At 48.8% G+C, this 14,653-nt stretch overlaps 5 protein-coding genes across 5 annotated transcripts; 1 reads left to right on the top strand and 4 right to left on the bottom strand.

The window, feature by feature from the left end:
* Window positions 1–95: 95 nt before the first annotated feature.
* On the bottom strand, window positions 96–1,559 carry N7500_005234 (EVE domain-containing protein; the record flags this gene model as incomplete). Its single annotated transcript, XM_056676379.1, has 6 exons — window positions 96–571; window positions 637–654; window positions 713–961; window positions 1,023–1,091; window positions 1,153–1,354; window positions 1,440–1,559. The coding sequence occupies 6 exons, from the start codon at window positions 1,557–1,559 to the stop codon at window positions 96–98; spliced, it is 1,134 nt and encodes a 377-aa protein (XP_056531379.1).
* A 1,478-nt stretch (window positions 1,560–3,037) lies between these two features.
* On the bottom strand, window positions 3,038–3,985 carry N7500_005233 (peroxiredoxin; the record flags this gene model as incomplete). The annotated part of the gene is made up of 6 exons (XM_056676378.1): window positions 3,038–3,068; window positions 3,122–3,204; window positions 3,272–3,584; window positions 3,646–3,749; window positions 3,800–3,923; window positions 3,972–3,985. 6 exons carry the CDS (start codon window positions 3,983–3,985, stop codon window positions 3,038–3,040), a joined length of 669 nt encoding a protein of 222 aa, XP_056531378.1.
* A 1,672-nt stretch (window positions 3,986–5,657) lies between these two features.
* N7500_005232 (putative regulatory protein Ral2) lies at window positions 5,658–8,346 on the top strand (the record flags this gene model as incomplete). Its single annotated transcript, XM_056676377.1, has 3 exons — window positions 5,658–6,707; window positions 6,764–7,074; window positions 7,131–8,346. 3 exons carry the CDS (start codon window positions 5,658–5,660, stop codon window positions 8,344–8,346), a joined length of 2,577 nt encoding a protein of 858 aa, XP_056531377.1.
* A 490-nt stretch (window positions 8,347–8,836) lies between these two features.
* N7500_005231 (uncharacterized protein) lies at window positions 8,837–9,301 on the bottom strand (the record flags this gene model as incomplete). Its single annotated transcript, XM_056676376.1, has 3 exons — window positions 8,837–8,889; window positions 8,977–9,041; window positions 9,153–9,301. The coding sequence occupies 3 exons, from the start codon at window positions 9,299–9,301 to the stop codon at window positions 8,837–8,839; spliced, it is 267 nt and encodes an 88-aa protein (XP_056531376.1).
* A 3,152-nt stretch (window positions 9,302–12,453) lies between these two features.
* On the bottom strand, window positions 12,454–14,271 carry N7500_005230 (putative GPI-anchored cell surface glycoprotein; the record flags this gene model as incomplete). The annotated part of the gene is made up of 1 exon (XM_056676375.1): window positions 12,454–14,271. One exon carries the CDS (start codon window positions 14,269–14,271, stop codon window positions 12,454–12,456), a length of 1,818 nt encoding a protein of 605 aa, XP_056531375.1.
* Between the last annotated feature and the right edge of the window lie 382 nt (window positions 14,272–14,653).

Below are 14,653 nucleotides of genomic sequence, written 5' to 3'. Positions count from 1 at the left end.
CATGTGCAACCGGCAACGCCATCGATAGAAGAACTTAGGAGAATTATGTGGAATAAAACTCTCTGTGAATCACTTGCAAGTAGCGGATTGCTTTCTCAGGCCTGTTCCTCCTCAGCACTGGATTCCTTCTTCGTGAACTCCTCTTGCGGTTCCTCGCCTGCCAACTCCAGTATGTATTTCCATTGTGCCGGAGTCACAGAAGACACGCTAAGTCGGGATTGCTTAATCATTTGAAGGTTCTCGAGTGGCTTTCCGGTCTGGCCATGGGATTTCAGGTCCTGGAGTGTGACTTGCTTCTCAAGTTTGCGGCGATATTCAACGTGAACGACAACCCACTTTGGATCGTCTCGCTTGGACTTCGGGTCGTAGTATGGGTGGTTGGAATCGAAAGCGGACTCTGTCAAACGTCTGAGATAAGCAAACTGATCAAGCAGTGTAGTCTCAAGCGACAAACCATCCGTAGAATGCTCCTTTACAATCTCCATCACGCCCACAATTCCAGGGACTTTACAGTTTGAGTGATAGAAGAATGCATAGTCTCCCTTTTTCATGTTGCGCATCAAGTTTTTGGCTAGTTCGCTGTGAGTAAATTCCTTCTGGTCAAAGTTACTATGACTGTAGACGGGGAAAACTTACCGACATGGTTGCGCACACCTATTCCACTGTTAGCAATCTGACCATGTATACAGTGCACCAGATAGGCTAGACATACCATCCCAAGGCTCCGGGGTATCTGCAGTAGCCAGGTCATCAATAGAGAATTTCACGTCCTTGCCCTTCTCGAGGCGAGATTCAGGCTCCGCCTTCATCAACCAGAAAGAGCGGCCAGTTTCAGGGATGACATCGACCACAGGCTTGACCTTCGACTCGGTTTCAGCTTCTCCATTTGGCAAAGGGTTCTTGCGGGGTCTTCCACGACCATCCTTCTTCTTAATCGTCGGTGTGGCGGATGTCGCATCGCCTGATAACACGGTGTAAGCTCAGCGTATACCACCCACAATATGCCAGGATATTATCCATACCTGAGTCCTTGCGGGGACGTCCACGGCCGTCCTTCTTCTTGATCTTTGGTGTGACGGGTGTCGCATCGCCTGCCATCACAGCCCATGGTCAGTAGATACCACCCAAGAGATTTCAGTATATTCGCCATACCTGAGTCCTTACGGGGACGTCCACGGCCTCTCTTGGGACCCGCTGGAACGACAGCCTCGGATTCTTGCTCAGAAACAATCTTCCGTGGGCGACCACGACCACGCTTAGGAGCGTCAGGGTCAGGCTTGGGAGTCGAGCTCTCAGGGTATTTGCGCGGGCGACCACGGCCTCTCTTTTCGATAGTCTGAGGTGTAGCTTCAACCTATTCCAAGTACGTCAGCTCTGTCCCAAATTTTGGGGTGGAGAAGCCAGGGACGCGAGGATCAGCCCCTGCATTATGCACTCACCACCGAAGCCGATTCTGCAGAAGCTGGGGGTGCATCTACAGTGTTTCGTAGCCTTTTGGAAGGCATTTCAACCGACTCATTTGCACTCACAGCGCGTTCAGACTTGCGCTTGGGTGGCATGACTGGTCGACTGAATTGTGGATGAATGGGAGTGAAATGAAGCAAATATGTGCAGGAAATGGTGTAGAGTATTGTGAGAGATTACAATAAAACTGTACAATCAATGGGGTTGTGCTCCCGTGAGCTGTTAAAGAGGCTATCAAGTCAAGCGTAGCTTCCAGGGCTGGAATGTTTGGCACTGAGCTTGACGCGGATGTGGGTCTGGAGTCACACGTGATGGGGTCGATCACGATCGGCTCTGAAACATTCCAAGGAGTCAAGTACACTCTGCCGGTATATAATGTTGAAAGTTCCTAGGATATCTTGATCTTCCCCAAATCTCTTCACTTATCTCCAGCGTTGCTCAGGGGCATAATTGGCACACTTGGATCTCACCAAGTACCAAAACCTTGGCAACTGTCTCTTTTTTGCGGCTATCAAACCTAAGCTACTTGTTCAGTCCTCTTTCTTCAACGAAATCATTTGGTAATATGGCAATGACCTTGCTTTGATAAACTGCTAATGTTAAACATTGTTTCAATTTTCGAAGGAAAACGTGCTATACATATTAGGATTGACGAGGGAGATATATATTTTCCTTACATACTCTTGGTATGTGACTTGTGATTGACTGGAAGTAGTCCATTTTCATCACAGGTAGCTGAAGCTCAGATTCATACCTGTCTTGTAAATCAACGCAAGGTCATACTGAGAAATAGAAGTGGATAAAGAAAGTCAAGAATATGTAATATCAAAAGCTAAATATCAAAAGCTATCTCGAAATGTCTCAGGGTAATCAAAATAGCGTTAATTAAGCTTATCACAGACCCATTAGCATGGACGAGATTGTTGGTCCATCATATCAAGTCAAGTCTTTGCTGGTGAAAATACTCCTCGGTGTTCTCCAAGGCGGCCCTGGTTGCTGTTATGGCATGAAGGTAGTATTACTGCTGAACATGACCATAGAGATAGAGGCAGTACACAGGCTACCTCGTACGATGTGTATGTGGTACATGCAGTTAGACCCACTATATACATTGGGTACATATGTGGGTCAAATGCTCATTGAGTTACCATTGCCTAGAACGACTCGTGGACAGAATGTCGGATTATGTATTCGAAAAATCATGCTTACATTTGCCTGAAGAACCACTTGAAACAACATCGGAAGAGTCTCCAGGTCATGGTTTCGGAGACCTATGGACTACAAATCAGTATGTAACGTTCAGGCCTGTGGAAAACGGATTACTGTCTAGGGCGCATACCCCAGCACCTGCATTGTACCTGATCCGGTCTTATTGAGGAGGTATAGAGAGCCATACAAGGATGTATACGTTCTTAGAACGAGTCACCGTGTGCTGTCATGCTATGCAAGCTTCATGAACTAGTGCCACACTAAGCAAGATCCTACGAAAACACAAAATTAAAAGAAAAGAGATAGCATGATAGGTTTCATTAGAATTGCTTTATCTTTCTTGCATCACATTCCGAGACTACATTTACTCCTTGAGAGTGGTGAAGCGAAGGTAACTACAGCATGTCAGTATCCTGTTTCAGATTGGCAATTGGTCAAGGAAACTCACGGCTTCACTTCACGAATCTCGCCGAACTTCTTCTTAGCATCCTCGGTGCTAACAGTTGGTGGTACAATAACGTCCTCACCCACCTGTGGTTGAGTCAGTATGATACTTCGCATAGTTTCAGGGTCTGGGTGCTGAGGATGGGGACCATACCAGCCAGTTAACGGGTGTGGTGACACCTCTCTTATCACCAGTCTGCAACGAGTCGATCACACGCAGAACTTCAGCGGTGTTACGGCCAGTGGAAGCAGGGTAAGCCATGATCAGGCGGATCTTCTTGTTAGGGTCGATAATGAAGACGGAGCGGATGGTGAAGGCGATGCCCTTGCTGTCGACATTTTCCAAATCGAGTTGATCGATCATTTGGTAAAGGTAGGCAACTTTGCGGTCCGCATCGGCAATGATGGGGAACTTGACTTGAGTGGAGTTGACTTCATTGATGTCCTTGATCCAGTCGGCATGGGAACTGAGATCGTTGGCACTCTGTAAGAGAAGGAGAATGTTAGCCAAGGCTCAATTATAATTACCCCATGGAGAGATGGGAGGGACTTGCCAATCCGATCATCTTCACTCCGCGCTGATCAAACTCATCCTGAAGGCGGGCGAAGGCACCCAGCTCAGTGGTGCACACCTAATCGTGGTTAGTTGGTTTTTATCGCGAGGAATCGAGATTTGGCATACCGGTGTGAAATCGGCCGGGTGTGAGAAGAGAATGGTCCAACTGTTACCAATGAATTCGTGGAAGTCAATCTCGCCCTGGGTAGTCAGAGCTTTGAAGTTGGGGGCAATGGAGCCCAGGCGGAGACTGAGAGACGGTTAGCAGGAGTAAACAAGAAGGTGGGGTGAAGCGTACGCAGCGTCAGTCATTTTGAATAGAGAGTTAGGGAGATGAAGAGGGAATTGAGAGATGTGAAAGAGGTTGGGACACCGTTCAAATATGTATCAATGTGATCACGCCATCGTATACGGATAGGATTTGGACGATTGGTGCATATGTGGGGTTGGAGATGGAGGGGTACTCCGTACTCGGTATTTGATACGCATTCACCCATGAGAACTCCTGTCTCGTCTTTTCTTTCTCATGTTCCCCTGCTTTTTCTCATCTATTGAATTCTATACTCTAAACCTGACTCAACGCTGATGTTATGTACAACATAGAAGATATATCGGATGTTGATCATGGTAGCCAAGCCTAACCCAAATGACGCCATCTATACCATATTATACGAATGTCCTATCACGGCAGATCCCCAACACGTCGATGCACGCTTACAGCGACTACGCAGAACCCTTCAGCTTGGCCCCATGATTATGTAATATTCTGCCGGCCAAATTATCCGCTCCCGATTCAATAGCTAGTATGGCCTGCTTGACAACTCACCAGCATATGAAATTCCAAAAAATATTAGGAGCTAATAGTTTCCTATAACATATTCTCGGAAGTGGTTACCGCGAGGACCCTGCTGGAGAGCCAATGAATGGCCAAAGTCATTAGAAGCCCACCGTTTCCTACGAGACGTGTGCAGAAATGGGTTGGAACCTGTTTGGGAAACTTAAAAGGCACCCTTCTACGAACGAGCGAGGGTGTGGAATTTGACACTTAAGTGTTTGGGACCCGAGATGGACCTAGATTCGAGCTCGCCGTTAAATGCCCTCGAGTTCATACAGTGCCACATATATTGAAATGAAAGAAAGCAATGTTTGAAAACAAAAGGCTCAAGACAAGAGCAAAGCCGCAGTGACTAGGACTTCTCCAAACAACATCGTGCCGGGCTACAGCATGATCGATTGCTAGAATAGTTGACTCAACTAGAGCAGTGTTGGCTCCTGTCACACGGACTCACACCCTACTCCCTACTCCGTGAAGATTTGGTCAAACATTTCATATACTGATAGAATGGGATATACGAGCTTTATACTGGAGCAAAGGCGATACCTGATTCATAAAGCTCTAGACAATGTACCTAATTCCTAACATGGCCAATGCCTATCACACTAGATGATGGGAATTATTTTAGGGACCTCCATATCCTCGTATACCACAATATCAGACATACCTTGAATTTTAGATCCTATTTCATAAAAAAAAAGTTATCGACGAGATTGAAGATTTTCTCATTCAAAAAATGCATATAATATCTAACCTGATCATTTGAAGATTAGTGGAGGGGCCACATGTATCGAAAGAAAAGCGGTAAAACACTTTTTGTGCCGATCTCCAAACTCGACGGCTGACACTTTCGGACATAACTGTGCGCTCATCCAAGATACGAACGGCAGTAGTTTGAACTGTCTGGTTTCGTTCATCAGTCCGAAGTTGCGGCGACGCGGGGAACCAACCCCTTTTTCGGCTCCCCACAAACAACCCTTCCAAGCCGTACCAGACACACCTACGATCAGCGCCGGGTATATTCTCCGAGAAAAACGCCTTCAAAACACGCCTCCTCGCATGCGAGCGAGACTGGGTGAGTAGAAGCAGGAGGTCAACGGCTACCGACACGATCGTCTCCGTTGAACGCGAACGGAAAACTCGCCCACCATGATGTCGCGAAGTCAGTCGAGTCTAGGGTATATGGATTCAGGGCGGGAGGATTCTGCGCCGGGTGCCTCTCCGTCTCTGAACCAGCAGTCTACCTCTGGCCCTATAAATCTCTCCGGTCTGGTGTGCAACGTGCGCCGAACGACTGGCAAGGAACCCCGCCCTCTCGTCGGTGCCACTACGACCATACTTGGGGATAAGCTGTACGTGTTCGGAGGCCGGATCCTCTCACGCAGCCGTCCTCAACTAACCTCTGACCTTTACGAATTGGATTTGATTCGACGACATTGGACGAGAATCGAGCCCGCTGGAGATGTTCCACCGCCGCGGTACTTCCATAGTGTATGTGCTTTGGGTGATAACAAGTTGGTTTGTTATGGAGGCATGTCACCCGCACCGAGTACGCCAAAGGACCCCGAGAATCCCGCAGAGCCGCAACCGCAGTCACAATCGGAAGTCGTGGTTATGTCGGATATTCACATCTTCGATGTACCATCACGGGCATGGACTCGTGTTGCTGCCCATGAATCTCCTCAGGGGCGCTATGCACACTGCGCTACGATACTGCCCTCGAGTGCATGCTTCACATCTGCTAGTGCACCACTTTCCGCCATCCACAATAATCCTGAATCATCCACTCATCAAGGCACGCTTGGCGTGGATATTGACGGCTTTGGAGGTGCCGAAATGGTGGTGGTCGGAGGCCAGGATAGCTCCAACCACTACATCGAACAAATCAGTGTTTTCAATCTGCGAAGTCTGAAATGGACCAACACTAGCCCCCTGGGAAGGAGCTGCGGCGCATATCGCAGTGTGGTGGCTCCTCTGGTGGGAATGGATGTGTCCGAAATTGGGTCCTCGGCCCCAGATCGCGACCAGCACGAGCCGATTCAAGACAGCACCGAATCGCCAGGTTGTCCTATGCTGATATACTCCAACTACAATTTCCTTGATGTCAAGCTGGAGCTGCAGGTGCGCCTGCCGGACGGACGCCTTGTCGAGCGACCGATGCAGAGCCAAGCATCCCCCCGGGACTGCGTTTCCCAAACGGTGGCATTATCAATGGCCACTTTGTTGTCAGTGGTACTTACCTGACTTCTTCAAAGCAAGAATATGCGCTGTGGGCGCTCGACCTGAAGACGTTGACTTGGGGCCGTATTGATGCCGGAGGATCAGTATTTGGACAGGGTAGTTGGAACCGAGGAGTACTTTGGCCTCGCCGTAATTCTTTTGTGATTCTCGGACACCGGAAGCGAAGCCTTGTCGATGACTACAACCACCGGCGAATTAACTTTTCGCACGTCTGTCTGGTCGAGCTGGAGGCATTCGGACTCTACAACAATCCTTGCCGAACCGCTCCAACCTCAGGATATAAGTCTTATAGCTCCTCTTCTGTTCCGGCATCTCTACAGAAGAAGTTAGTGCAGTTGACATCAGGTGGCCGGCCATTCTCTGTGGCCTCCGATGAGCTAGGCAAGCTCGCGCAATCTTTGCCAGAAATGGCCGACATGGAGTTGCAGGCTGTGGGGGAGAACGTATCTCCGTCAACTCCCGCGTATTGACTCGGCGCTGGGGCCCTTACTTTATCCAACTCCTCCGTGAGTCGTCGGATGGAGGTGTTGCAGACATCGGAACTCTTCGTCCGGCCAATATACACCCGAGCCGCAACTCGAGTATTACGATCACCCCCTCAATAGGCTCCGATGCCACAACTCTTGTCAATCAAGCTGTACCTTCTAAGTCTCTGCTTGAGAATCTTGAAGTGCCGTCTGCTCATAGCCTCGCCCCAACCTCCCGGCCGCGTGTGCTGTATCTCCCCCATACCATTTTGACTCTGCAAGTGCTGGTTCAATACCTCTACACCTCAGCCCTTCCAGCTACAGGCACATCGCTTTGCACACCACAAATTCTCTGCTCGCTTTTACAGCTTGCACGTCCGTATCAAATCGATGGACTACTAGAAGCCACCGTCGAAAGACTCCATCAAGTTCTCGATGGGCGCAACGCCGCAGCTGTATTCAATGCAGCTGCTATGGCTGCTGGTGGTGGCCGTGGTACTGGATTCAATGGTGGGCCAGGAGGTACACTTGAAGCGCTGAACGGAGCTTACACCGGCCACAACGGTACTGCACTCGCGATTGGCGAGAATAGTAACTCCCAACACGGTGCACTCGCATCAGACTCGTCTGACACAGAGCACGGTGGTGCCTCCGCTTCAGCAGCGAGCAGCACAGGCGATCTTACCAATTTCGCTCGAGGTATTCCATCTCTCCGCATCGACACCAGTGTCTCCCAACATTCGCGCCAGCGCAGCGCCAACCGTGACCGCGAGGATTCCATCAGTAACCCAAGCACAGCGACATCCGCGTCTAGTGCTAGTTTCAGTCAGTCTGACTCCGAATGGGTCAGCGGCGATGAAAGCCGCTCGCAATCCCGCTCGCAGTCCCGCTCTACCCATCACCGCCGTGACACAGATGCCGAGTTGCGTCGCCCCCAACGTGAGCTCTGGACCGGTGACTTGAGCAGTGTGATTGGTCTCCAGAAGCGCGGCTTGCGTGGTCTCATGGAAGGTCGGCGCATGCGCGAGCGTAGCTCAAAGCCCACCAGTACTGGCAGTGGCTCGATATCTATGCCACCGTCGGCTGGTTCAGGCGAACAGAACGCTCCTTTCCAAGGCGTCGCCAGTTGATGATGGCCTGGAGCTAATTTGGCGTGCTGTGACCCCTATACGATCTCTTTTTCTCCACCTTATCTTCTGGTACTTAGTTCTCTTGGATGACCTCTCCCACATACCGTATTTGGATTATACATACTTTTTTCTTTTGCTTTTCACCCCAGCAGGCTGGCAATGTGGGATGGATTTAGGAGAGGGCTCTCAAAATTGGGATGCGTCTGGATGTGGTACCTTTCTTCTTTTTATGATATTTGGGCTGGGTAGGTTATTCTCGCCTACACACAGCCATGGATATATACTGAGACTCCGGTTTTGGCGCTTACAATAAATGCAATGAGATGCATCAAACCTGGATTTATATTTTCTTTTTCCTATAGAGACTTTAGGTAGAGATGAGAAGACAGATTCTTTTGGGACTTATTTACAGTTGAAAATCCTCTCCAACACTATGCAGGTTTAGACCGTACATATACTTCCGCTATCAGAAGAATAAAAAAGAAGCACATCAGTCCTTTTTGACCTGATCTCCAAGCCGCTTGGGACTCTTGCCACCATAGACTGAGGAAGATAGATTAGTTGTGCACCACAAACTTGGATTTACAATCAAATAGAAGATTGAGATTGTCTGGGCATTAGAAAACTTACTTCGCTCATAAAGAATCCACGACGTGTACATTAGAATGGGTAGTCCGACAATGGTCGCTGTCCATCTAGAAACAGAAGGGATTAGGTTTCTCGTTTTTGCCATGGATCATTCATCAACCAGAACGCAAAAGCAAGACACTGAGGTACAAAGGCAAACAGATATTGATGACACCTACCTGCGTGCAGCAGCTTTGTACTCCTTTGTCTGCCGGATATCATCCACCCCTTTGGGAAGCCGCGGAGAAGCGGGTTGCCGGACTGGGCGTGGAGGCCGGGTTTGGGGGTCCACGGATCGGTATCTGTGCTGGTCTTTAGGGGCTGCCATTATTCTTGACTTTGGTTAGATATATTTGAGCATAAATGAATTTGTAGGGGCGGAGTTACATGTTTTGGTCGGCGTACTGGAGGATATGAATTCTGTCGGGGAAGATTCGGGGGAGGTGTTTGCGCCTGAGGCATCACTATAAATACCACCATCTCTAATAACGAGAGTTATGGAATAGACTGTACTACAACCACTTATATAAGTAGATAGATAATAACTAACTACAGACTAGACGGTGACCAAGACTGAGGCCTGTTTTTCAGTGAACCTGTGACTGAAGTACTCGTCTAACTCGCGCCCTTTTCTCGCATGCTTGAATATAATATATAGATCTAAATAAGTTCTCTGACTTGTCATTTCAATGATAAGATACTACCTTACAATGAAGGCGAAAGACGGTGTCGAAGCGTGTCGAAGCATAAGGTAATGAAACAAGCCATGTTTTTCGGAATGTTTGCATTGTATGGTGCTTATTGGGCCCTATTGAGCCTCATCCCAAGCCAGGTGGGCTTTGCGCAGGTCTACTCACCACTAACGGAAAAGTGAAGCGATACAAGGCCATCACCCTGCAACACTGACTAGTCACAATGAATCAAAAGCCTCTACCCACTGATGGGGCGAAAGCCTAGCCTATTAGCTGTATAGGCCTGGTGAGCTCGTGCATAGATTGGGTCATTGCGATACGCCTCACAACTACCCCTCAGTAATAAGGTATAAGGGTTTCCAACTCCCTCAGGTCTCTCCAGCCCATATGACACCTTTCAACTCACAGAACTGAGAGATCTCAGCCAACCACAACAAGCTCAGTTGAGACCAAAGCAGATTGAGGACCACGAATCTCAAAGACCAGCACCAGACCTCAATTCAACATATAGTGGACATGAGCAGCATACGCCTTCTGAATCGGCGAGGCTGACCCGGCTCTTGTCATTCCTCATTCTGGAACTACCAAAATTGGCCTTCCGATATGCTCAATTGGTTACACTACCCTCCACAGAGAATATCCCACCTAGGCGTCTGATCGTAAGTTCACCAAAAATTTGGTTTGGGCGGCCAAAACCCTCGAATATTGTTGACCGCGAATTCAATACTGCAAGCGAAGCGAACACTGAGGATATGAAGTCCACTACCCCCGAATCAGAGTTTGTCTTTTCAGACGCCCGGGAAGTTGCACCTCTAAACCGCAGAGAATCACTGACAGAAGAGCTTTGGCCATTGCTTAAAGATGGTACAAATACTTCTGTGTTACTTTGCTGGGGTGAAAAGTACAGTTGTTCGATCCTGCCTGATACCCTCGCCGAAAAGAAGCGACTGGAACACATCATAGATAATTACGAGCCACCAAAGTTCCCATGCCAATACAATCTACACACAGGAAGGGTCGACTGCCTGGAAACCTGTGTGCCAACAATTCTATATTATGAGGAATGTCCAGATAAGATATTTTTCAATGCGGAGCGGCGTCTTCCTCTTCTCAATACCCGCCCTCTGATGAAATCTGTCTTCTCTAATCCCGACCTCGCTGCGTTGAATGACTTTCTCAAAGAAGAAGGTGTAATTCACAGCCATTCGTGAGTAAAATGCAATGGTTATGGCCAAGTACTCATAGAAAATTAATCCATAAATGATAGGGATGTCCTGAGGAAGTTGAATGAGTGGCATTGCTCAAAATTAAGAGAGCTCCGATTCCGTGGAATAATGATCAGCGAAGGCTGGAGGACTAGGTCACAGCCCATGATCCTGTCTTTGACAGTGACTATACTGTTGATCATAGTGATTGCTGCTAAGTTGATCTTTGATGATTGGGGCACAGCATGGAATATCGGTTGCTTCTTCGCCACATTGACAACAATCCCATGGATATGGGCCCACGTGGCCGCTTGAGAAACCCTGTGCAGGCAGACTCTGTGTCGTTCGTTGTATGAGGGCTCTGGTCTGTGACAGCAAGGCGTTCCGTCGTTTGTAGGTAAACTGACACGGATCAAGGGTGGTCTCAGGTACAGGTCTAGAAACAAATCGTGAGGGTGCGTGGGAAAATCCACTTTCGACACGCTTTTTCCATAACAATGGGTCTTGAAGTATCTTAGGATGGGATCACCAAATACAGATCTCCAAGAATACAGTGTCGGAGACGTCCAAGAAGGGGGCCGGTTGCTACGCCGAATAATTTGAAATTTACTGAAGGATTTGCTTTTCCTAGCCCTCGTTGAGATACTATTCTTTTTAGTTTCGATATTACCATTGAGAATAATATATTAAGTTGTCTCCTTAGAAGCTGATTATCGACCTCGATAGACTCTAATTTTACCTATCTAAGGTCGTAGAGTCCGGCTCATTTATATCCTCTGGTTCACCCTCCTAAGAGATTGTAGGACTGCAAAATCTAGACTTGGCCATGAAAGACAACTGGATATTCAAAGCTTCAACGCAAGCAGAATTCTGCTACTTTGATTATTGATGCATGTGTAACAAGAATTCAGGCATGTTTAATTTCGTTTGTCACTGTGTAAAAAATAAGACATTCAGACATCAACACCTTGGAAAAGGGTGTTTTGAGCCCTGGTCCCTATATGTCTTTGTACAAGGTGCAATAAATACAAATGGCTCGTAAGACAAACCAGCATGATAGATACTAGATCGATCTTGGCGTGATGAAATCTTGGTCTTACTCTAATTTCAAGTCTAGTTGCCTTGATTTGAACTATCAAACTGATGCAAGCCTTTACAATTAAGATAACTTATACGGAGTAGCCGCAATTCACTTCTCATCTAAAGTGTGTACATCATATCTATCACAATTCGTCACCAGCAGGAAATGCCTTGTTCATCTCACAAAGTAATTATATCTGAGATGTAAGTCAGGAGTCCGCAGAAAGTGAGTGAGATATGAGGATTACGGAAAGGGCAAATGACCACGAAGTGAAGAAATACGAGTGGACCACAAAGACAACTAGAAAATCTCACACTTCACTATGGAAACTCCATGGAATGCTCCCGCGGGGCTAATCATACACGCTTGGAACGCCCGCTGGTAATCATACAAAAAAAAAAAAAAAAGCAAAGCAAAGCAACACAAAAGAGAGTGAATTCTGATATCGATCGCCCGGCTTGCGCCAGGCGGAAAACACTCTCATCTTGCCCTCATTGGGGCCTCACACGCCCCGGCGGCGGCGGCGCTTGTTAGTAGGTGCGGGGGACGGCGCACGTGAGGGGGCGGGGGAGGAAGGGGGCTGCACGGCGGGGGCTTGCTTGGAAGCAGAGGCCTCATTCCCGGGGGTCTCAGTCTTGGACTCCGGCTTCAAGGTCAACCGGAGCCGCTGCACCTTAGGTTTATCGCCTTCGGTAGCAACGGTGGTGACGGCGGCAGCCGGGCCCGAGGACTGGACCTTTGTCGCAGTAGTCGGAGGAGAAGTAGGAGAGGTAGGAGAAAGAACAGCAGCAGCAGGAGCGGTCTGGCGACGGCGACGCTGTGACTTGCGTCCACCGGTCCCGGTCTCGGTAGTGGTGACGGGGGCAGCTGCAGCGGGCTCATCGGCGGCATGTGCGGCCGCGGTCTGACGGCGCTTTCGGGCACGGGGCTTCTTGGTTGCAGGAGCTGGCGCAGGGGTTCGAGCAAGAGCCCTGGCCTTCTCCTCTTCCACGTTTTCAGTGACGAAGGGGGAATTAGTGTGGGATGGGAGATTACGGTCTCCCATGAGAGGAGCGAAGCTGTGAGAGATGTCGGCCTCGGCCTGCTGGCTGTTTCTGGCGCGCACGGGTGGGAAAGGAAGACCCTCGGAGCCGTAAGTATGAGCTGGATAATAGGGGTGGTATTTGTCGGGAATCAGAGAGACTTCTTCACCGCTGGAGTTAACGTAGCCAGTCTGAATCCAGCCATCGCTGCTGACCTTGGTGTCAGACTGCTTTTTGTAGCTCAAGATGCTTGAGCCCTCAATGACTGTGGTGGGTGGAGTAGGAGGAGAAGGAGCAATTTCAGGCGCTGGGGGGTCTTGGTTGATCATATCGATATCATCATCAACATCAATATCACTCGGCGAGTTGGGCTTGGTGGCGGACATGTCAGTGCCATATTTCTCTTCATCTTGAAGGCGGAAGTATTCATTTCGCTGCTGCTCCCAGAGCACGGAGAAATTCAAAGGGAGGGTGAACTCAGGGCTGAGAGCCTGAACAGTCAAGTCATACAGCCGTTTGCCAGCCAATTTCGGGTCAATATCGAAACCGATTAAAACAGCATTCTTTCGCATGTTCAAATTGGACATTCTTTTTGACTTTCTGGTTGTCTTCATAGGTGTAGGCTTTTTCGACACATTGTTCTTCACAACCTTGGTGGCCACGGGGGGAGGAGTTTCCACGGTCGGGGTGGACATAATCGTATTATTGCGGCGAGGTTTCTTCTTACATGATTCGAAAGATTCAATGGCCCTCATGGTGGGTTTGCGAACCCGGGATGAGTTCCGCATGTCGGGAGCACTAGTAGGGCTTGAGGGACCGTCAACTGTTCCTTCAGATTCAAAGCTACCCATGTACTGGTCAACCGTCCAGCTGGCGTTGACAGAGCTATCTGGAAAGTCGATATCCGAGACTGCTGGCTTCGGTGTTTCAAGCGCAGCTGTTCGTCTTGTCCGTCGACTCCCCGGGGTGGTGGCCGGGGCTTCTAGGGCTGGAGTGTGTACAGTTGAAAGACGTGACGGACGAGATTGAAAGGCTCTCCGGCGTGAAGATGGTGTTTCAGGAGACGTGCCACGTGAACTAGGACTTGGAACAGGTGGGGTTGGAGTGTAAAAACGAATATTGATAGAATTGTCTGGCGGAGAGGCGGATGTAAGGTTCAACGTTTTGGCGGGTTGAACGCTCTCATTTGTACTTTTTGACGGGGGAGGTACTCGGGGTGAGCGCCGAGAGGGTGTCAATGTAGGCGCTTTATTTATGCGCGCAGGCATCGACTTACGCTGACCCTTCTTGGGAGGCATCGTGAATTAAAGCTAAATGGCCCGGAGTTCGTCAGTATAATCTATTCATGCAAATACAATAGGCGGGAAATAGAGCCACTGAAGTGTACAAATGAAAGACTAAATAATCTCTCCAGTTACAGGCAACTAGGGTGTGGGAATAAGAATATATGGGGATCATCAGGTGAAGGGCAGGGTCGACGTCAGAAGACCGCAGTGCACGGAAAGGGAGAAGTTGGGAATTAGGGCCCGACGTATAGACGCAGAACTCACGATATTAGAGGTACAACCATCCGCAGTTAATTTCTAAAGGTTTCTGAAGCAAGCAGGCAAGGACTAGGCGGGCGTTGGAGCTGTATTTGTGGCAGATAAAGCGAAACAACGTGATGAAAGATGTTGAGGT

The sequence above is a fragment of the Penicillium coprophilum genome, assembly GCF_028826855.1.
Source record: "Penicillium coprophilum strain IBT 35676 chromosome Unknown utg000004l_segment0_segment0, whole genome shotgun sequence".
NCBI classification, from domain to species: Eukaryota; Fungi; Ascomycota; class Eurotiomycetes; order Eurotiales; family Aspergillaceae; genus Penicillium; species Penicillium coprophilum.
The sequence above is the reverse complement of the archived record's forward strand: the minus strand, read 5'-3'. Positions and strand labels throughout refer to the sequence as shown.